The sequence below is a fragment of the Mesoplodon bidens genome (genome assembly GCF_964165515.1).
Source record: "Mesoplodon bidens genome assembly, chromosome: 1".
In the NCBI taxonomy this organism is placed as follows: Eukaryota; Metazoa; Chordata; class Mammalia; order Artiodactyla; family Ziphiidae; genus Mesoplodon; species Mesoplodon bidens.
Window position 1 is genome coordinate 217,359,562 of NC_138176.1, and position 22,586 is coordinate 217,382,147.

At 41.9% G+C, this 22,586-nt stretch overlaps 1 protein-coding gene across 4 annotated transcripts in view; it reads right to left on the reverse strand.

Moving 5' to 3' along the window:
• RNF150 (ring finger protein 150) overlaps positions 1–22,586 on the reverse strand; it is a 251,688-nt gene that overhangs the window by 45,709 nt on the left and 183,393 nt on the right. For 2 of the 4 annotated variants that reach the window (XM_081246923.1, XM_081246926.1), the window contains exons 5-6: positions 9,905–10,001; positions 3,622–3,832 (exon numbers count right to left, since the gene is read on the reverse strand). In XM_081246923.1, the coding sequence (XP_081103049.1) occupies positions 3,622–3,832; positions 9,905–10,001 (308 nt within the window). Of the gene's footprint in view, positions 1–2,417; positions 2,697–2,739; positions 2,807–3,621; positions 3,833–9,904; positions 10,002–22,586 lie in introns of those variants that run through there. The other 2 variants (XM_081246924.1, XM_081246925.1) reach the window with 2 other exon arrangements.

Sequence of the window (22,586 nt, forward strand, 5' to 3'; positions counted from 1 at the left end):
AATAATAATAATAAGGCTCATGCCTTAAATGTTTTGGAACTGCTAGCAAAATTTTATGAGGCCTTCCAGTATACTTCACTTAGACCACTAATGGTGATATGCCTGATGGTAACTGAAGATGTCCAGTAAATGGAAAAATTATGGGGCAATCTTGTATTCTGAAAAGAGAACTTACTGTCAGATCTGAGTTAGCCACTTATTCCTCTGGGTCACAATTTTCTTATGGCGAAAATCAAAAGTTTATCACGGTAACGATTAAATGACCTTTAAAGTTTTTTGTGTGTGTGGCTTTTTAAAGGTTCTTATATCCCTAAATTACTAGGATTCTAAATCTGTGTTCTCCAGTATGGTAGCCACTGGCCATACGTGCTTCTGAGTACTTGAAATGGGGCTAGTCTAAACTGAGATGTGCTCTAAGAATAAAATACACACCAGGTTTTGAAGAGTTAGTATAAAAAAAGAATAAAATATTTTGGATATATTGGGTTAAATAAAAATATTATTAAAATGAACTTGACCAACTTATCTTTATTTTAGTGTGGCTATTGAGAATTTAAAATTGCTTTTGTGGCTTGCATTATATTACTACTAGACAGTACCACTCTAGACCTTCCAAACAAATGGATCAAAATCTCTCTTTAAGGACTTTTTAATGTTTAATGGCCAATGTTTCAATACTGAGGTCCTTATGCCTCTAAAAGTCAAGTTAAAACTCATACCTACCAAAAACGAATAAACCCTACATGGGTGGATATTTACCACCAAGTTCCTCTCGAAATTACTCTCTGTCGAGGTTCTGTGAAAGTTCTATGGTGACAATACTGAATGTTCACCCCCATGGTTATTGTCTGAACTATATTAAAAGATTATCAGCAAAGGAGGCAAGAATATACAATGGAGAAAAGACAGTCTCTTCAATAAGTGGTGCTGGGAAAACTGGACAGCTACATATAAAAGAAGGAAATTAGAACACTCCCTAACAGCATACACAAAAATAAACTCAAAATGGATTAAAGACCTAAATGTAAGGCCAGACACTATAAAACTCTTAAAGGAAAACATAGGCAGAACACTCTATGACATAAATCACAGCAAGATCCTTTCTGACCCACCTCCGAGAGAAATGGAAATAAAAACAAAAATAAACAAATGGTACCTAATGAAACTTCAAAGCTTTTGCACAGCAAAGGAAACCATAAACAAGACAAAAAGACAACCCTCAGAATGGGAAAAAATATTTGCAAATGAAGCAACCGACAAAGGATTAATCTCCAAAATTTACAAGCAGCTCAATATCAAAAACCAAACAACCCAATCCAAAAATGGGCAGAAGACCTAAATAGACATTTCTCCAAAGAAGATACACAGATTGCCAACAAACACATGAAAGAATGCTCAACATCACTGATCATTAGGGAAATGCAAATCACAACTACAATGAGGTGTCACCTCACACCAGTCATTATGGCCATCATCAAAAAATCTACAAACAATAAATGCTGGAGAGGCTGTGGAAAAAAGGGAACCCTCTTGCACTGTTGGTGGGAATGTAAATTGATACAGCCACTATGGAGAACTGTATGGAGCTTCCTTAAAAAACTACAAATAGGGCTTCCCTGGTGGCGCAGTGGTTGAGAGTCCACCTGCCGATGCAGGGGACACGGGTTCGTGCCCCGGTCTGGGAAGATCCCACATGCCGCAGAGCGGCTAGGCCCGTGAGCCATGGCCGCTGAGCCTGCACGTCCGGAGCCTGTGCTCCGCAAGGGGAGAGGCCACAGCAGTGAGAGGCCCGCCTACCGCAAAAAAACAAAAAACAAAAAACTACAAATAGAACTACCATACGACCCAGCAATCCCACTACTGGGCATATACCCTGAGGAAACCATAATTCAAAAAGAGTCATGTACCACAATGTGCACTGCAGCTCTATTTACAATAGCCAGGACATGGAAGCAACTTAAGTGTCCATTGACAGATGAATGGATAAAGATGTGGTACATATATACAATGGAATATTACTCAGCCATAAAAAGAAACAAAATTGAGTTATTTGTAGTGAGGTGGATGGACCTAGAGACTGTCATACAGAGTGAAGTCAGAAAGAGAAAAACAAATACCTTATGCTAACACATATATATGGAATCTAAAAAAAAAAAAAGGTTCTGAAGAACCCAGGGGCAGGACAGGAATAAAGACGCAGACGTAGAGAATGGACTTGAGGACATGGGGAGGGGGAAAGGTAAGCTGGGATGAAGTGAGAGAGTGGCATGGACATATATACACTACCGAACGTAAGACAGATAGCTAGTGGGAAGCAGCCGCATAGCACAGGGAGATCAGCTTGGTGCTTTGTGACCACCTAGAGGGGTGGGATAAGGAGGGTGGGAGAGAGACACAAGAGGGAGGAGATATGGGGATATATGTATACGTACAGCTGATTCACTTTGTTATACAGCAGAAACTAACACACCATTGTAAAGCAATTATACACCAATAAAAATGTTAAAAAAAAAAAGATGATCAGCAAATACACCAAAATGTTAAGAGTGATTATTTCTGGGTAGTGGAGTACTGAGCGATTTTTGCATTCTTTTTTTATTCTCTTCTTCATTTTTCAGTCTTTCAATGACGAGGACTGTTATGTTTCTTCATCAGAAAAATGCGTCTTTAAATTTCAGCGCGAATGATTTTCTGAACTGCATAAACATCACGAATACGTAAAAAAGAGGCCAACTTACAAGGGAACATGCCACCATGCTTTCATCTGCGCTGCTCCATTTCCGAATTTTCTATAGTGAAGAGGTTACTTCCATCAAGGGAAAAAACACACCTCCTTTAAAATCTGAAATATTCATCTACCCTTTTAACCTTAAACCTAAGTTAATTTGCATGCTGATTTTCTTAGAACTCCTTTTATCTCTGCTGTATTAGACGGTAGAGTAAATACTTTAGGTTTGAGCTTCAACCGTATGCTAACATAGCTATTTTAATATTTTTATAACTATCCTCAACCAGAACAGCATTTAGTTTGAGTCTATGCAGGAGATGCGGAAGAAACCCTAAAGATATTTTAATATGTCACTATGTGTAGGGGTTTAGGTTGTACTGCAAGGATGCCCATCTAAAGGGGTTCCACTTGCATCTGAGTCCTGCAGCAACAGGTCAGGGGGAGAACCCTCCTGCATGCTGCCCAGACCAGCTCAGACAGCCACCTGCACACTCGGGAGGGCTCAAGCCTGTGTACACACACACACACACACACACGAACATGAGTGAGTGGGTTGTGCCCTATCCAGTCGGCAGTGGCTCTTCTCACCTGCCTTCCACTTTCAGAGGCCAGCACCACCACCTGGTCTGGTTTTTGGGTACCATGGGGGGTGTGCAGTGCTGTGGCATCAGCGTGTGTAGGTGGGTGACACACACAGCTAGCACTGTTGTCTGCCCTGCTGGCTCTGGAGTCAGCTGGGCTTCTCAAGGCCTGTCAGATACGATTGTTTAGCCTAGCAACATTCTATTCATTTAATTTTTCTTTCTTCTTGAGGAAAAGGGCCCTTATTCCAATTCCCACGAGGCAACAGCCTTTTGGAATATGGCCCTGGCATGTGGCGCAGCAGAACTTACTGTTGGTGGTGAAGATGATTTCTCCCTCCTGCGGGGTGGGATCTGTATCCTGGACCACCTGCAAGGCTCCCACGGTCCGGACAGCAGGGTCCAAAGTGACTGAGCTTTCATTTACGGTTGTGTCGCTTGCGCCGGTGATCTGGTTGGTTGACGGACCTCCCAGAGATCCCTCGAAGTCAGTGGGCAAGTCGTCCATGCAGTCGGCATTGGGCTGACAGGAGCAGAAAAGGACCTATCTTAGTGTATATCATCAAGTTAGAGATGAGATGTCTACAGCCTAAATATTTTGTCCTGATGGAAAAGTGAGTTCTTTACTGTTTTCTTCCTGAACCACTTTATTTAAAGACAGTTCACATATCGTTCCTGTAATTAACATGAAAACATCTTCCAAAAGTTTCTTTCCAAAGGTTCCGTTTAGATCTACAGACAAGGTTTTAATTCCAGGAGTAGCACTAGCCATACATTAATATAATTACATAGGGAGAATAATATGATACTTATTTATAATGATAATTCTTCCTTATCTATAGTGTTTACTTCTTATATAGGACGTAGCTGACAGCCTGATAATTAGCCCCAAAGACCCATGTGTTGTTTACAAATAGACTGATGGCACGAGAGGGGAGACAGAATCTGACTCGTGAATTGTGCATCAGAGATACACACGTATACATAAACCAACGCACACACAGACACAAGAGCACAGGGTGAGGTGCTGTTAAACACAAGCCAAAAAACCAGCTGCAGAGCAAAGCCCTATTTACATAACATTCAATGGATCGTACATTTGTCAAATCTTCTAAGTTAAAATCTTAGAATCATAAAACTAGGGTTAGACCATCTACTTTAATTACCCGCTCACTCCAGGACTCTCCCTCCCTATATTCCTCACAGCTCCACTTGAAAAACAGAGAGACCGGGGTCTCTGGCTCGCAAGGCAGCCCGTGTTGGCCAGCTTCTCTTAGTGGGCAGCGGGGCCGTTGTACTCTTTGGTCTCAGTTCTGCTGGCTGAAGTGGTGTTGAATACATTGATATCTCTTCCACAAACAGCTGTTAAAAAATGATTTTCAGTTGCTCCGCCTCTGACCAAACTCATAAAAATTATTTTTTAAAGGTGGTGGAGGAGAGATACGGTCTTGAGAAGCCCTGAGAATGGCTGTTCATCACACGTTTTGCTCCACGCTGGACAGTGACATTGCCTTGAGCGACGACAATGACACGGTTTTGCACCCCGTCCAAGGATGCTGATCAGGGTGGGCAGGCTTGGGTGAGGAGAATCCTAGGCTGACACTGTTTGAATGAACACCACAATGACTAGATTGTGTGCAAAGTTCATTGAAAGAGAAAATCTACCACTCACGGGCTCATGGGGAGCACAAAGCAAGAAATCCAAACTGCTGGACTCTTGTCCTGGATTTCCACTCTCAAACCAAGTCTCCCAAGCCCCACGCCTGTGTTTCCAACAGTCAGCTGGAAATCTCCATCATCCCACAAAAACCTCAGATTCAGCTCATTCTCTTTCCCCCATATTCTCTGTGTTCTGCTCTCCACCTCTATTGGCAGTGGGCCAGTTCCTTGCAATTCGAGTTATTGAAAGTCAACTCATTGAATGACTGATCCTCCAAGTTTACTGACTGAGATTATTGGACATGAGTGGGTATGTTCTGAACATTTCTTACCCCATTACCAGTTCCCAATCTCCCTCTAGTTTCTTCCCCGGTATACTTCATTCTCCACTTTTTTCACCAGAGCACTCTTTTTTTTCTTTTAAAGCACAGGTATGATTCTTTTTCTTTTTTTCCTCCTAAAGAATGAATTACAAGCTCCTTAGTATAGCAAAACAGGCACCGTACAGTCTGGCCCAAGCCTTCTTTTCTGGTCCTACCTTCAGCCTTTGGAAACACACAGAATAAACCATATATTCCCCATTTCAGCACCTTAGCACATGCTGCTCTTCCACTCGGGATGACAGTTGCCCAAATCATCATCCCCTTCCCCTCTCCCATTCCAAGGTCTCAAACTAACCCTGGTGAACTCCTAATCATCCCTCAATTCCCAGGCCCAATGTCTCCTTTCTAAGCAATGCTCCCTCCCAGGTCATCATCTTTGATACTGTAACTCTTCACACTTCTCCCACTGTTACAGTCATTTGTTACTGTGTTAGTCTCACTCTACTAGTCCACAAGCTTTTTTTTTTTTTAAATTCCAGTTTTACTGAGATATAATTGGCATGACATATTGTATTAATTTATTTTCTACAACATGATGATTTGATACGTGTGTATGTTGCAAAACCATCACCACAATAAGTTTAGTTAACATCCATCACCTCACATGGTTACAAAACTTTTATTCTTGTGATGAGAACTTTTAAGATCTACTCTCTTAGCAACTTTCAAATATACAATACAGTATTGTGTATTGTATTAGAGTCACCATGCAGTGCATACATCCCCGGGACTTACTTGTTTTGTAACTGGAAGTTTGTACCTTCTGACCCCCTCACCCATTTCACCCTCCCCACCTCCTGCCCCTGGCAAACCACAAATCTCTTCTCTGTTTCTATTCCACGTAGATTCCACATACAAGTGAGACACAAGGTTTTTAAAGTGAAGCAACTACACTATATTGACCTTGAGTTCCAAGCCCTCACATAGTGCCTGAAAATTATTAAGTGCTCAGTAAACGTTGATTTGGAAATTTTATCTAAGTCTTAGTTTACTGCTCTGAAAACTTGGGAATGTTAGTATCTGCCCAGATCCGAGATCAGTGAAGGGAAGATTTGAGAAAATACTTTAAAAAATTCAATTTCTGGGCAAAGGTAAAGTACACCTTCTAAGGGTAGCAGAGTATGCCACTGCCCAAATTTGCTATGTTGGCATAAAAATTGTTTTTAGGGCTTCCCTGGTGGCGCAGTGGTTGAGAGTCCGCCTGCCGATGCAGGGGACACGGGTTCGTGCCCCGGTCTGGGAAGATCCCACATGCTGCAGAGCAGCTGGGCCCGTGAGCCATGGCCGCTGAGCCTGTGCGTCCAGAGCCTGTGCTCCGCAATGGGAGAGGCCACAACAGTGAGAGGCCCGCGTAAAGCAAAAAAAAAAAAAAAAAAAAAAAAGGGCTTCCCTGGTGGCGCAGTGGTTGAGAGTCCGCCTGCCGATGCAGGGGACACGGGTTCGTGCCCCGGTCCGGGAAGATCCCACATGCAGTGGAGCGGCTGGGCCCGTGAGCCATGGCCGCTGAGCCTGTGCGTCCGGAGCCTGTGCTCCGCAATGGGAGAGGCCACAACAGTGAGAGGCCTGCGTACAGCAAAAAAAAAAAAAAAAAAAAATTGTTTTTAGCTGAAACAATTGAGAACTGGGTAAAGAAATGCTCTCTGCCTTCCCCCTATTTGCCTAAAAGCAAGACATAAATTTGTAAGGGGGTTCCCCTCTCTGTAACAGAAAGAGAAGAACATTCTTATCACCAGCGACTGGGAGTTGACGTCAACATGGAACATACAACACACTTAACTGACATGCCCTTATCTGCCACTGGTTTCCCCCATATATTTACCTCCCCACAATTTGCTGTCCTAGAAACTCAAAGTCCTTTCCCTTGGTCCTGTCACTTCTCTAAAAATGTATCGTTCTTTTTTGAAGATGCTACAGAAGCCGAAGTTCTAACCACCCCTCTGAGCCACTCATCGCCAAGTGCTCCTATGTGCACACACGATGCGTGTGTTCATAAACTTCTGTTTGATTTTCTCTTGTGAATCTGTCTTTTACAAGTCTAATTTACAGGGCCCAGCTGGAGAACCGAGGAGGGTAGAAGAAAAAATAACTTCTTTCCCTCCACTATACTATGTAAAGACACAGATCCACATTGTGTGCGGGTATCAGGGAGGAAAAGAGTTCCAAGTGAGGATCCTGTGCTGGCTGTCCTTTCAGCCATAAGCATCTGAATGTGACCACAGATGCAGGAACAGCTGACATATTTTTCACAATGTTGACTTTGCTTGCTGATCATGTTCCTGTTTTCTCTCTTTTCTCTCTTTATAACATTATTTTATTAGTTTTGATGCAGGGTGTTCGCTTTTACTTTGTGGGCTAGCAGGAAGAGTGTTATGTCTCTAACAGAGGTTGAGTAGAGGAAAAGAGAAAGAGCGAATTAGCTCAGTGAGACTTGTTAATGAGAGCATGAATGAATAATTTGGCTTAGATACAATATTTAACAGACCCACCTTACAGAACCTCACAGTTGATATGCACTCGAAATGGTTCATCAAATAGAATAATATTTTGAAGAGAAACCCAATTTATATACTTCTAAGAGAAATCACAGTCATAATGTTTAGTAAGAGATGTCAAATACCATCTGTAGGTGAACAGCATACAGGTTTTCAAATTCAGGTTAGCAGGGAGAACTCAAATAAACCAGATGCGAAATAGTTAGGGACGAGTGAATATACCAGCTGCACGGGATTTTCTATTTGTTTACAATCATCTTATTTATACCAGGATAATAGTGATAGGAGATGGTGTGTGCTGGGATAAAAAAGGCCCGGGTTATATGGTACCTTACAGGAGGACTCAGTGATGTGATCTGTCATCCTGCAAAGACACCCCCTAGACCTGACTGGAGAGAAAGGAGCATGAAGCACTTGAATGTAGATAAGGGGACTGAAAACACTCTGACAGTAAAGGACCTGCCCCTGTCAGGTTCAGTCTTTTATTTCTCTTGGCAAAACATAATGGGAGGAGGTACCACTGTAACAGGAATTTCACCATCCATGAGCCGTGCTCCCATTCTTTAGTTCATTTTAGACAAATTCACTTACAAAATGAAAATGTCCCCAGCTCTTAGCTTTCCACTTATATTTACTTGCCGTACAGCACAGGCAGGCACAAGGCTACTCAGTTCACAACCACAAAACAGAGACTAAAATCAGACACCGGTAAGAACCAGTTAGAGCCAGAAATGTGGAACATGCAAACAGCGAGTTTAATTTTCGAAGTCCCTAGTATCTGATAGAGATGTTGGGTTTTTACTCATGTTTCATGTTCACTGTCAGGGATTTTCACCTTGAATGTATTATGCCTTCACAACTCTGGTCTGAAAATTTAATGCATTGCCTTTCAAAATCTAGCTCAAAGCTATAGTCACACAAATTGATTTGTGTTTGGTGTATCGACTGTTTAAAAAAAAAAAAAATTAGCATACAGCCGGCAGGGAGGCAGGGTAGAAAACTCAGCCAATCCATGACCTTGTGATGCTTCAGGTGTGTCCCCTCAAACAGAGTCACTCTGACCTTCCTGGGATAAGTAGCCCTTTGGCATTAAAGGAAGCCTTTGATATCTGATCTGATCCTTTCTTCTTCAGTGACATCTTGGGACTTTTAAAATTCTGTTTATTCTCTGCCATTAGTGGTAAGGAATGACAAGAGGAGGAGACAGCAAAGCGCAGGGGGAAGGGGGAGACCGGTCTCTGTATGCTGTTTGTCCAGCTTCTTTTAGACGGCGCCGAGGTTGTTCTCACATCTCTGCGCAGCCCTCGGGTCTGGTGGCCTGGCTTGCTTCCTGCCCTCACCACAGCAGATGGTGTCTCAGCAGCCTGTGGCCTTCACTCGATATGGTCCCTGGAAAGTCTTTCCCTGGAGCATCAAGCCAGCCAGCTGGGGGGATTCCCTTTGCACAGGGGGAATGACTAACTTTGATAAAACATATAACGGAGGGCGCCAGCTTGAGGGTAGCACTGGAATTCAGTGGTTCTGGCTCTGGCTTCCTCCTCACTCAAGCTCGCCACGGAGATCTGAGCTCAGCAGAGGCCCCTGAGCCAGATTCCCAGTGGCTGGCCTCCCCTCCCATCATTGGGAAGAGCTTGTTTCCTCTGGAAGCTAGGACATGGGGGGGCAACCTCAGAAAGTGTGGCGTGCGGGTCTGCTTGATGGCAGCGCAGGTAAATGACACAGAGTGTCATCAGTGTACAACTGGCCCAAGAGGCCTCTGTGGGTGTCCCACCTGCTCTCACCCACTGCAGCCCAGAAGAGGAGCCTATGAGCTGCTCAGGCAGCATCTCAACTCACAGACAATACAATGGACATGCTGAGAGGGTCACGATGTTCTCAGATTGAGAAAAAGTGAGAGGAGAAATAGATCCAGACATGGGAGTGCTCTTAGGGCCTCATCAGGTGACGCCACTGCCATGGGATTGAGGGGACACAGAAAATCCAGGGATGCTGTTTTCTCCCTGCTTTGTGGGAAAGGCAGAAAGACAGACATGACGATGCTGTAGGCTGTGCTGTGCTTACCGGGATCCCTAGGGCTTTAAGAATGTTCATCTTGCACATGGGACAGGTGCGATGGTCTAGGAGCCAGGGGTCAACACAGGACTTGTGGAAAAGATGCCTGCAATGAGAACCATACATCTTAGCGCGGCGGTAACTGCGGAGAGCACCTAGTCCACTCCAGCCCAGAGACCTGTCCAAGGTCACGCACTGCTCGGTGGCAGAGCCAAGACTCAGACCTCCATCTCCGAACACCTGGGCCAGTAATGCTTCCTGTCACACCCTGCGGTGATACAGTCAACATCTGTCTGGCTCCCAGGAGGGTCCTCTACGATTTGCAGCTGAGTCGTCCAAGTTTCAGAAAATGCAGAGAATGTAGAAACAGAGAAATTTCTCTCTTTCTAGACAGGAAGAATCTTGAATGGAAAGAAGGCAAGTGGGGAAATTTGCACAGACCTTGCAGGATAACCTGGGAGTTGCTACTTTTAAATCAATCCCAAATTTCTTTTCCTACAGTCAGAAGAAAACTGCAAAATAAGGCCTCATTTCTGTAGATATTTGGGGTCTCACACAAAAGGGCAGAAGAGCTCCTGCAAGCATTTCACAGCACAAGTGATGTTTTAAGTTGATACGGCTGGTGGTTCTCACATCAGAAGCCAGAGTGACAGGTACCGAAAGCTTTACTGTTTGTACAGCTGATGCACTCAACTCCATCGCCAGCCTCATGCACCAGCCCTCTGGAGCCTTCCTCTGAGTGACAGGATAAGGGGGGCATTTAGTAGGTGCGGGGGTGGGGAGTCCTGACTGAACTTCCTCTCAACGTGGCTCACAAGAGCCCACTCAGAGATATCAGGGGCTGCTCGAATCAGAAGCTTGTCTTCTCACACACACGGCTCCAGACCATGGGCAGAAGCAGTCAGAATTGCCCGCCTGGGGCAAGAAGAGAGAGAACTATCTGTCGAGTATGAGGGCATCCTTAGGACACGCCATCCATGCTGCACGATTCCTAGAACCCTTGCACTCTCTTCCCTCACTCTCATCTTTTATTGCGCTAAGAGTTCTACCAGTTGTCTTTGCCTTAGAAGGCTTGAGGTTCCAATGCGTACAAAGGACCCCTCAAATCAGAGAAGAGGTCAAGACGTGCCACTTCTGAAACTGACATGGAGAAGAACCCATGTCCCAAGGAGAGCATGAGCTGTGTACAGGACGTGATCGGACTGGGGGTTAGGAGAGGGAGAGGAGCAACCTGGACGTGTCGTGTGTTTCCAGGTCTTTATCTAGAACGCCCTACAGATTTACCGCTTACAAGTAAGTATATCACATCCATTCATTCCTTTAGCCGTGCCTCCACGTGAAGGAATATCTGCCAAGAACTGTGCTGCTCCCTGGGAATCAGCACGATAGTGATTTGTCTCCTTCTCTTTGGGAGTATAATCGGAGAGGCAGACACTAAAAAAACAGAAATACACTGCTTCACGACAACGGCGCTAAGTACACATTAGCAGAACATGGACTTGGTAGGGGGCTTGTAACTGGGCGATGCATCCTAGTTTGGGCACGTAGAGAAAGTTTCCCTGACGAGGTGCCGAAGCTCAGACCCCGGAGGGCTACACAGACTTCGTCCACAGGAAGGGGAGGAGAGGATGTCTTCTAGGCAGAATGACTGGCTTGTACAAAAGCCCTGACCTGGCCACAGGAAGAAGGCCAGCCCCAGTGCAGCAGCAGGAGGGAGGGGCTGATGCTGGGTCAAGGGTCCCCCTGCACCCCTACCCCAAAGCAATAATCGGCCTCTCTGTGTTCAGGCTCTACGTTCAGAAAACAAGTGCCTAATCTAAATTTTCTCACTCACTGGTGTTCCCACTGGGGAAAAGAAAGTCAGACATTCTGGTCCCTTTGACCTTTCCTGGGAGGCAGACTCTGTTGTGTTTCCTGCACATGTACTGGAAGTCAGAAAGACAGCAGGGCCAATCATTAGCTGTTTTAGCCTAAATAAGTCACTTAACATTCCCACGTCTCCTCTGCCTCATGTGTGAGATGAAGATACATCTATTCCTGCAGAGGAGGCTTCCCTGAGTCTCCCACGCACAGAAGCTGGTACTTACTCTTATACCCTGAGTGACTTCTCTGTCTGCACTGGTCATTCTTACATCTCCTCTGGGATGGTTAGTTTCATGTGGCAACTTGGCTAGACTATAGTACCAGTTATTCAGTCAAACACTAATTTAGGGTAGTCTGCAGATGGGATTCATGTCTACAGTCTGTTGACTTTAAATAAAGGAGATTATTCTAAATAATCTGGGTGGGCCTGATCCAATCAGTTGAAGAGCCTTAACAGCAAATCGGGTTCCCCTGAGGAAGAAAAAACTCCGCCTCAAGATAGCAGCATCAGCCCCTGCTCAGCGTTTCCAGCCTGTCGACCTGCCCTACAGATTTCAGGCTTGCCAGCCCCTATCATCACATAAGCTAATTCCTTAAGAATATATAGTGGGATACAGTGGCTGTCTGGAGAACTCTGACTGGTACATCCTCCAACGAGAATATAAGCTCTATGAGAGCAAAATCTTCATTTACCTAATTCACTGTTAGATCCCCGGCAACTAGACTAGATCTTGGCACACACAGGATGCTCCAGAAATATGTGCTACATGAATGGATATTTCTCAAAAGGCCTGGCACTGCTCACTGCCTGCACATGGCCATCAAGTCCCACGGACTCATTCTTCCTAAATCTCTTCTACCTTCATTGCCTATTTTCTCTTTGCCACGCTGCTCCCTCATTCATGATCTCATAACTCTTTTTCTGTCTTGTTGTGCTAACATCTAAACTGCCCTCCACGTCACCAGTCTTTCTCTATTCTTTTCATCCCACTCATCTTTGCCAGATTTATCTTCCCCCAGAAGAGTGCTAGTTACGTCACCCCCTTGTTCCATTCTGTTTTTCACGAGGAGCTGGGCACCAAGATGAATAAGACAAGGTCCTTTCCTTCAAGGCAGAATCACAGCGCTTCAGTGGTTCCCTGGGAACTACAACTGAAAACGCCATTGAAGAGCCACCCTTCTGGATCCATCGTTTTCTGGCTGTGGGATCCTAGGCAAGGATTAGCTCTCCAAGACTTCATTCCTCATCTGTGAAATTTAGTCTTATAGATATGGAGCTTGCCAGTGATTGAGTCTGTGTGTATGTGTGTGTGTGTGTGTGTGTGTGTGTGTGTGTGTGTGTGTATGAGAGAGAGGGGATAAATAATGTCCATGAAGCTGAAACTATAAGTCCTGATCATCCTTAACTGTAAGCTATCATTCATCTTATTAATACCACTATTCTATCTTGTTTTTAGATATTAGGTTATCACTCTGATTTCTACTCTAAACTTTCTAATGCTGAAAGCAAGTAACTGTAAATTAAAAAAAAAAAAACCAAAGGGAGAACTAAGGACAACAAAAACAGTGCTAAAATGATACACAGGGGGATCATGTTGGCTCTTAACTAACATTCAATGATTCCTAATACCATATTTCTTGTGTTGACCAAATAGGAAGACTACTTCCTTATAATTGGGATTGCAAACAATTTTTTCCCTCCCATATGGAAAGAAAAATAAAAGTCACTAGACTATAAATAAATAAAGGAACAGGGAAAGAATCTGGAGTTTAGTGAAATGCACCAACAGTTCAACAAACATCTCTAGGGCAAAGTCTATCGCACTCGTTCTATTTGTACGATTTGCAGCAGGGCACTGTCCCCTTCCCATGTTTTAACAAAGGCTGCATGAGAAAGTACATACAGAGGAACGATGGGATGAGACAGTCTATCTCCTAACGATCCTGACAAGCTGGAAATACAACCGAGGGTTGACCAAAACTCTTCTCCTTTCTTATTCACCAAAGGGAAGCATACCTTTTACAAAGAGTTCTTCAAACCCCCGACAAAGATGATGCCAACAACTGCATCATAATGCTGAGATGATTATGAATAATATAATAATTTCCCATTTGGGGGGCAGGAATGACAAACCCCTGCTAAACTTGTTTCTACATCTTTGGATTCTTATTTATTTACTTATTTTTAAATTAAAAAAAAATTTTATTGAAGTATAGTTGATTTACAACATTGTGTTAGTTTCAGGTGTACAGCAAAGTGAATCATTTACACATATACATATACATATATATATATATATATATATATATATATACATACATATATCCATTCTCTTTTTAGACTCTTTTTCCCACATAGGTCATTACAGAGTATTGAGTAGAGTTCCCTGTGCTATACAGTAGGTCCTTATTAGTTATCTATTTTATATATAGTGGTGTGCATATGTCAATCCCACTCTCCCAATTTATCCCTTTCCTCCTTCCCCGCTGGTAAACATAAATTTGTTTTCTACATCTGTGACTCTACTTCTGTTTTGTAACTAAGTTCATTGGTGGGCTTCCCTGGTGGTGCAGTGGTTGAGAGTCCGCCTGCCGATGCAGGGGACACGGGTTCGTGCCCTGGTCCGGGAAGATCCCACGTGCTGCGGAGCGGCTGGGCCCGTGAACCATGGCCGCTGAGCCTGCACGTCCGGAGCCTGTGCTCCGCAACGAGAGAGGCCACAGCAGTGAGAGGCCCGCGTACCGCAAAAAAAAAAAGTTCACTGGTACCTATTTTTTAGATTTCACATATAAGCGATATCATTCTTGCTTTCTATTGTCCTTTCACCTATATGTGTGACTCCCCCCTTAATTAAATGACAGGTTTTCCCCACTGGGAGGCAGAAGGGGACTGTTCTGGCCTTTCTATCTCATTTACTTTTGCAGGCTTTCTTAGACCCTGCTACCCTCCCACGGAGATTAGGATCCTGGGGCTTTCCTTTTGGCACCAATGCAAGCTGTTTCATTCCCCTTGATGAAATAGTGCTCAAAGAACGTGAGTCACTCAGGGACCAAAGAATCCCATTCTCCTAGGCAACATGTTTAGGTAAGATCTATCCAGTGCTTCTATGGGGAGTCAAAATGTTTCTTCAGAGCTTCTGAATCTTATTTGCAAAGTTGTCAATGATTTAAGAGTCAGTGTTTAATTAATAAACAGAATTTAATTAATAAACAATATCTACTGGTTATCAAATGCCTGCTATGTACCAAGCACGTTACATACATTATTCATTCACGACAGCCCTATAAGGTAGAAATTATTATTCCCATTTTATGGAGGAGGAAGCTGAAGCTGGTTAAAGTAAATTAAATTATCCAAAGAGCTAGTAAACTGCAGACCTGGGACTCAAACCCAGTCCTACTGTCACTGTTTGTACCCAAATCTACACTCCTTCCTTCCCACACTGAACTGTCATGAGCAAGACGGGGGAGTTGTGGTAACTTTGTTTGTTTGTTTGTTTATTTATTTATTTATGGCTGCGTTGGGTCTTTGTTGTGGCTCACAGGCTCTAGAGCGCAGGCTCAGTAGTTGTGGCACATGGGCTTAGTTGCTCTGTGGCATGTGGGATCTTCCTGGACCAGGGCTCGAACCCGTGTCCCCTGCATTGGCAGGCAGTCTCAACCACTGCGCCACCAGGGAAGCACCCCAATGTATTTTTGTGCTCCAGCTTCAAGGGGGCAGTGCCTTAGTTACAGAGGTTGGGAATTGAGCAAAACCAGAGGAAAAGTCACCTGCCTTAAGTGTATTCATTTGGCTATAGAAGGAAAAGCTGTCAAATATTGGCCTCATCAGGCCTACCTTAGCCATCAGTCTGCTTGCTTTATTTGGGAAGATGGTAACACTGGCCTCGAAATGCTTTGTCCTCCCCCACTCTCCACTGCCCAATAAATCTGGTAAATGTTAGTTGGCAGCTCCATTACCTTTGCACAAATTTTCAAATCTCTATCATGAAGTATCACAGAAAGAAATACCCACTTTTCTTCAAGGCTCTTCCCAACCTGGTCTGGTTTCTCTTTCCTGCCTTAGCTTTCTAAAATACAAAGATGATCTCACTCCCCACATGTGAAATGCTTCAGCTGCTTCCCACTGCCTACAACACAAAGTCACAGCACACAAAGAAGGCTCACCCAATCTGGTCCTTGTCACATCTTCTGCTCCACCCCCGTGTTTACTTCACATTCTCACCATAACTCTGGAGTATCCTTCTCAATTAAAAAAATTTTTTTTTGGTGCAGCAAATCTTGCTCATAATTCAAGTCACAGATCAGAGGACCCCTCTCTTCCCTGAACATCCCACCTCTTTTCTCCAAACTGCCAAGGAGAGTCGGTTTCTTTTCTTTTTCTTCCTATTTTGTTTTCTCACATATGTTGCAGCAGTTGAGTATGGCTCTGCTTTCAGGGTTTGAAGACCCCTCCTTAGTTTTGTGATCTTTGGCAAGTAATTTAAGTTACCTGTGGCTCAGTTTTCCCTTCTATGTTTTATGACAATGTCCTTCAACTGACAATCCTCTAAAGTAATAGTCTGTGATAACCCAACAGAGGGTTTTTATCACGGGTAAAGGACAAAGGACACAAAGAAGAACAAATGGAGCCCAAAGTTAGTAAAAGGAGAGAAATAACAAGGTTAGAGCAGAAATAAATGAAATAGATGCTAAAAAGACAACAGAGAAGATCAATGAAACTAAGAGCTGGTTCTTTGAAAAGATAAACTAAATTTACAAGTCCTTAGCTAGACTCACGAAGAAAAAAAGAGAGAGGACCCAAATAAATGAAATCAGAAGTGCAAGAGGAGATGGTATCATTGATAACCACAGAAGTACAAATGACCATAAGAGACTATTATAAACAATTATATGCCAACAAGTTGGACAACCTAGAAGAAATGGATAAATCTCTAGAAACGTACAATCTACCAAGACTAAGTCATGATGAAATAGAAAATCTGAACAGACCAATTACTAGTAAGGAGATTGAATCAGTAATCAAAAACCTTCAACAACTAAAAGTTCAGGACCAGATACCTTCACTGGTGCATTCTACCAAACATTCAAAGAAGAACTAATACCAATTCTTCTCAAATTCTTCCAAAAGATAAAAGCGGAGGGAACTCTTCCAAACTCATTTTATAGGGCCAGCATTAACCTGATACCCAAACTAGACAAGGACCTCACAAGAAAAGAAAATACTGGCCAGTATCCCTGATAAACATAGGTGCAAAAATCCTCAAAAAAATATTAGCAAAGTGAATTCAACAATACATTATAGAGATCACATATTATGATCAAGTGGGATTTATTCCAGGGATGCAAGTATGGCTCAACATCTACAATTACACCATATTAACAAAATGAAGGATAAAAGTCAAATAATCGTCTCAATAGTTGCAGAAAAAGCATTTGACAAAATTCAACATTTATGATAAAAACTCTCAGTAAAGCAGGTATGGGGGGAAAGTATCTCAACATAATGAAGGCCAGATATGACAAACTCACAGCTAATATCATATTCAATGGTGAAAAGCTGAAAGGATGTCCACTTTAGCCACTTTTATTCAACATAGTATTGGAAGTACTAACCAGAGCACTTAGACAAGAAAGAGAAATAAAAGGCCTCCAAATTGGAAAGGAAGAAGTAAAACTGTCACGATTTGCAGATGACATATTATATATAGAAAACCCTAAAGACTCCTTCAAAAAACTGTTAGAATACATGAATTCAGTAAAGTTGCAGGATACAAAATCAATACTCAAAAATCTGTTGCATTTCTATACATGAATAACAAACTATTAGAGAAATTAAGAAAACGATCCCATTTACAATTGCATTAAAGAGAATAAAATACCTAGGAATAAATTTAACCAAGGAGGTGAAAGACTGCATATTGAAAACTATAAGACATTACTGAAAGAAACTTCTTGGGTATATATCCAAGAAGACACAAATAAATGGAGAGATAGTCCATGCTCATGGATTAGAAGAATCAGTATTATTCAAATATTCATACTACCCAGAGCAATTTACAGATTCAACGCAATCCCTATCAAAATTCCAATGGCATTTTTCAAAGAAATGGAACAAATAATCCTAAAATTTGTATGAAACCACCAACCCTCCCCTCCCAAATGCCAAAGAAACCTTGAGAAAGAAGAACAAAGCTGGAGGCATCACATGCCCTGATTTCAAATTATATTACAAAGCTATAGTAATTAGAACAGTATGGATAAAGAAATTGTGGTATATATACACAATGAAATATTATTCAGCCATAAAAAAGGGTGAAATCTTGCCATTTGTGGCAACATGAATGGATCTTGAGGATATTATGTTAAGTGGATAAGTCAGACAGGGAAAGACAAATACCGTATGATCTCTCTTATATGTGAAATCTAAAAACGAAGAAACAAACATACACAAGCTCATAGATACAGAGAACAGGTTGGTGGTTGCCAGAGGTGTGGGAGAAATGGGTGAAGGGGGTATAAAGGTAAAAAGAAAAAGAAAGGAAAGAAAAAAAGGAAGAAAGGGACAAAGGTTTGTTACTGCTTAGCTAATGTCATTCCAATGAATTGGTAACCATTGATTGTTGATCTTATGTCCAGACAACTTAAAAATTATTTTGTTTGTTCTAATACATTTTCAATAATAGACAATTATACTGTTGGTAAAAAATATTTCTTGCTAATTTTTTTGCCCAAACTCATTTCAAGACTTCAGATAAATGTGGCAAAACACTTGTAAAAATATTTCCTAACTAAAATAGGAAAAATGGAAATTAAAGAAGATCACTCTTGTTCATAATTGGAATTTATTTTTAAATTCGATCATTGCTCATGTTGGCAATGGTGTAAACAGTCTTATATACTTTTGGTGGGATTGTAAATTGATCTGGTTAGGCAATATGGCAGAGTGGAATCAATTTTGAAATGCACAACTCTTTTGATCCAGTTAAAAAAAAAAGATTTCACTTTAGATTTATGTCTTCAAAGTGAGAATAAATTCAGGTTGTTAAGAAAAAAACTACAAAAAAATTACCTGGAAAATAAGAAGCTAAAGTGTCATTATTTAATTAACAGCAATTTAGCTCCTATTCCTTGCAAGTGAGTTTTCTATGGTAGAGGTTACTCTGGAAGCACTTTCCTTAATTTTTATGGACTCTAAATTATGAAAGAATTCTGCTTTCTTCTGGGGGCCTATTGAGGACATTATGGGCTTGGTGAGCCCATGCTCTGCCCAGACTGCCTGGTAGACATCATACCAGGCCATTCCGTCCATGCAAATCTCATTTCGAGAATATCGATTTATGGATCTGGGCACAGGCATTACTTGGTTAGAATGACCAAAATGGCATTGGTGATGACACTTACAGAATGTCAACGGAGCCCAGACAGTGTCATGAATATTGCTTAGGGGAAATGTACTTCATTCCTACCCAGAGGAAGGAAATCTAAAGTGCCCTCATTGATTTTCTTAAGTAGGATTTCACTCCACCCTTGCTCCTAAAATCAGGTCAATTCAATGAGAACTTTGAAAAACACATGGACCTGAGCCAGACTTTCCCTCATTCTTTGTGATCATGAACTTCTCACCATCAAGTTACTTCCTTCCGTGGTGTCTCATCTTCCTATGTCTCCTATACAGAAAGTCCTTGCAGGGGTGGCCATGCAGTGGTCATGCAGCGTTGGGAGGACAGTTAAGCAGACACCAGCCTCTCCCTACCAGAAACTCTGCCCAACCAGCCCAGTGCCTCTTTGTAGGGCTGGCTCTGCTATTGGGTTTGGTCTGAAATGTTTGGACCAATTTTGAGAAGCTGCATTTATCCCCGATGCTCCCTATTTAGGTTATGTAAACATCATTTTTAAAAAAAGGAGAAAGAGGAAAAGGAAAGGGAAAAAGAGCTGTCACACAGAACCATTGTAACCATATCATGGCTGTCGTTATAAATACAATTGCTTTCTTTTGGCAAGCTAATCTGCTATGTTAGCAGTTTTACCTGATGAAGGGGAAAATAAAAGAATGCAATAAAGTAAATTATGGCTCACTTCAGTAGTACAAACACTGCCCTTCTGTGAAAAAGGCTGGTCTGTTTTCAGGCCCAGGATAACAAGATTGGAATCACTGTGGAGAAAGCAAATCCCTTAAAGCTGGGCTAGAGTTGATCTGGATTCCTTGGGGGTTCTTAGACGTTGGCTTAGAGTGAGATAGGGGTTTCTGAGGCAGACTTTTAGCCAAAACTAGAGCCCCAGAGAGTTGAGCGTATGGCAGAGCACTCTCATGGGGCAGGGGAAGGGTGGGGCTAAGGTGTCAATAGGCTAGCAGTGGTACCAGGACCTTGGAAAGAGTACTGGTCTAGAAGTCAGAAACCTCCCTGTGCTTTGGACCCTACAACCCTATGAGTTAAGGTTTTCTTTTAGTTAAATAAAGAGGTGTTAATGGTCCCTGCCCTAACTCTGTTATAGGCTACCGTGAGATGTAAATGAGACCGTATATGTAAAAGAGCTTTGTAAACAGTAGAATGCTTTTCAAAGTATTATAATAAATGGCCAGTTATTTCAGCCATTTGTCCATAGTATTGGGTTTAAGTAGCATTAAAGAAAAACCAACAAAACTTAAAGAACTAAGAAGCTGCATCAGATCCTCTTGCTATGGAACTCAGTTTCTTTTTTAGCAACTGGAAGAAATCGATCCTTTCGGAATGCAAGTTCTGAGGGAATTGCAGAATTGTCTTCTTATAGAGTGTCTCATTCCTTTGGGGTCTGGCAGAGGGAAGTTCTGTGCTTAAAACTTGACCCTGGTCTAATTATATTGTCTGGCTGGGGTAGCAGAGCTGGTTGGCATTTGTCCCAAGTGTCTAGTTGATGAACATAAATGGGGATCAGGACATCTGAAGTCAGAATGTCACATTTAACAAGGTTATTAGAGTTCAAGACATCCTTCTGAAGGCAGCATTTGCTCTGTCGAAAATATAACAGAAAATAACACATCAGACATTTATCAATGCTGCCACATCTCCTTTCATGTTTCCTTCCTTTAATCCCCTAGATGAAGTGATAACTAATTTTTGGCAGTTCATACACAAAAATCCAAAGTAATCAAAGAAAAATGGTTAGAATGCACCATCAACAAACTCTGAACTTAAATTTTATATAATTTTGACTAATGTACAAAGTGAACGTTTTTCTTTAAGTCTACAATGTAGTTTCTTTGGTACTGTAAAATTTTCTTTCATTATTTTAAATGCATATACTGTATCTTACGTAAGCTGGATGATTTCTAAGTAGGTATACATTTATGTACACACTACCCAGATGAAGATATACATTGTTTCCATCACCCCAGAGAGCTCTCTCCTGCTCCTGTCCAGACGATATCCACTCCCTGCCATGAATCCGTCATTAGGACTTCTGTCACCAAAGATTAGCTTTGCTTGTGATTGAATTTCAAATAAATGGAATCGTAAAGTATCTATTCTTTTTGCCTGGCTTCTTTGGTTCAACATAATTTTTTTCAGATCCATCTGTGCTTTCATGTACATCGATTGCTGGTCTTTTTATTGTTGAGTAGTATTCCAGTGTATGATTGTACCCCAACTGATTGACAGATTTTTCTCTTGTTAGACCTTGGGGTTATTTTTTGGCTATTATGAACAAATGTGCTATGATGACCATTCTTGTACAAGTCTTTCTGTGAATGTATGCATTCACTTCTCTTGGGTATATATCCAAGAGTGAAATTGCTAGGTTAGAGGATAGTATATGTTTAACTTCAGTAGAAACTGACAAATTTCCAAAGCAGTTGTGCCACTTTAAACTCCCACCATGCTATATAACAATCTGGCAGAGTACGTAAAATTATGTTCCTGAAAAAATGAGTTTTTAAAATAACAGTTTTTGTAAATAATGACTATTGAGTGAGATGCCTATACCAACATAAATTTCAGAGAAATTTGAAAAATGCAGTTAATTGCTCAGTTGTTTTATTATTATTTTTTGGGGGGTAAAGAAAGATGAAAGAAGAGGAGATAAAAATAAAGATAAAAATTCATAAATTTTATAACTTTTTTCTATTAATCCAAAAGCATCATAAAAACCAAAAATATTTAAATGAGAAAAACACTATTTACCAAAACATGAAAACAAAATGTTAAAAATAGTTATACCACATTTTATCAGTTCTATGCCGTATCATTTTCCTCCCCCATTTTAACATCTCTGAAATCAGGAAGCATCTTACCATCAATGACGATTTACATTTACAGTAGATACGCCAACTCAAAATTGTTGCTTGCCATCTGGTTCTGAAAGAATGAAGTCACTAGCTACTTGCTGACCTTCAACAAACCCTGAAAGGAGTTTGGGGTGGAGACCAGGAATGAGGCACTCTGTGCTCTGGGAAAAACTGGCAGAACAGGCCTTCAGACAGTTAGATATTTTCAGGAGAAGATTTTATGAGCCCAATTCCTTGCATCTTCTCATCTCTAGAAAAGCACTAAAATCATTAATAGAGACATCTGCTCCTCGTGGCTAGCAGCCACCTTCTTGTGACCAGCAGCAACCTTCTTCTAAGATGTGTGCTTGATTGCACGTATCCCCTTTCACCAAAATCACATATATTCTAACCTCCCCCTTCCACTTCTTCGGAACAGTTCCCTAGAGGTATCTGAGGCTGTTCCCTGGGCTATAGTCCTCATTAAGCCCCAAATAAAACTGAACTCACAACTCTCACTTTGTGAAAATTTTTCGTTGACAGATGTGACATGTGAAGAGCTTAGTCAAGAATAATATCTCAGAG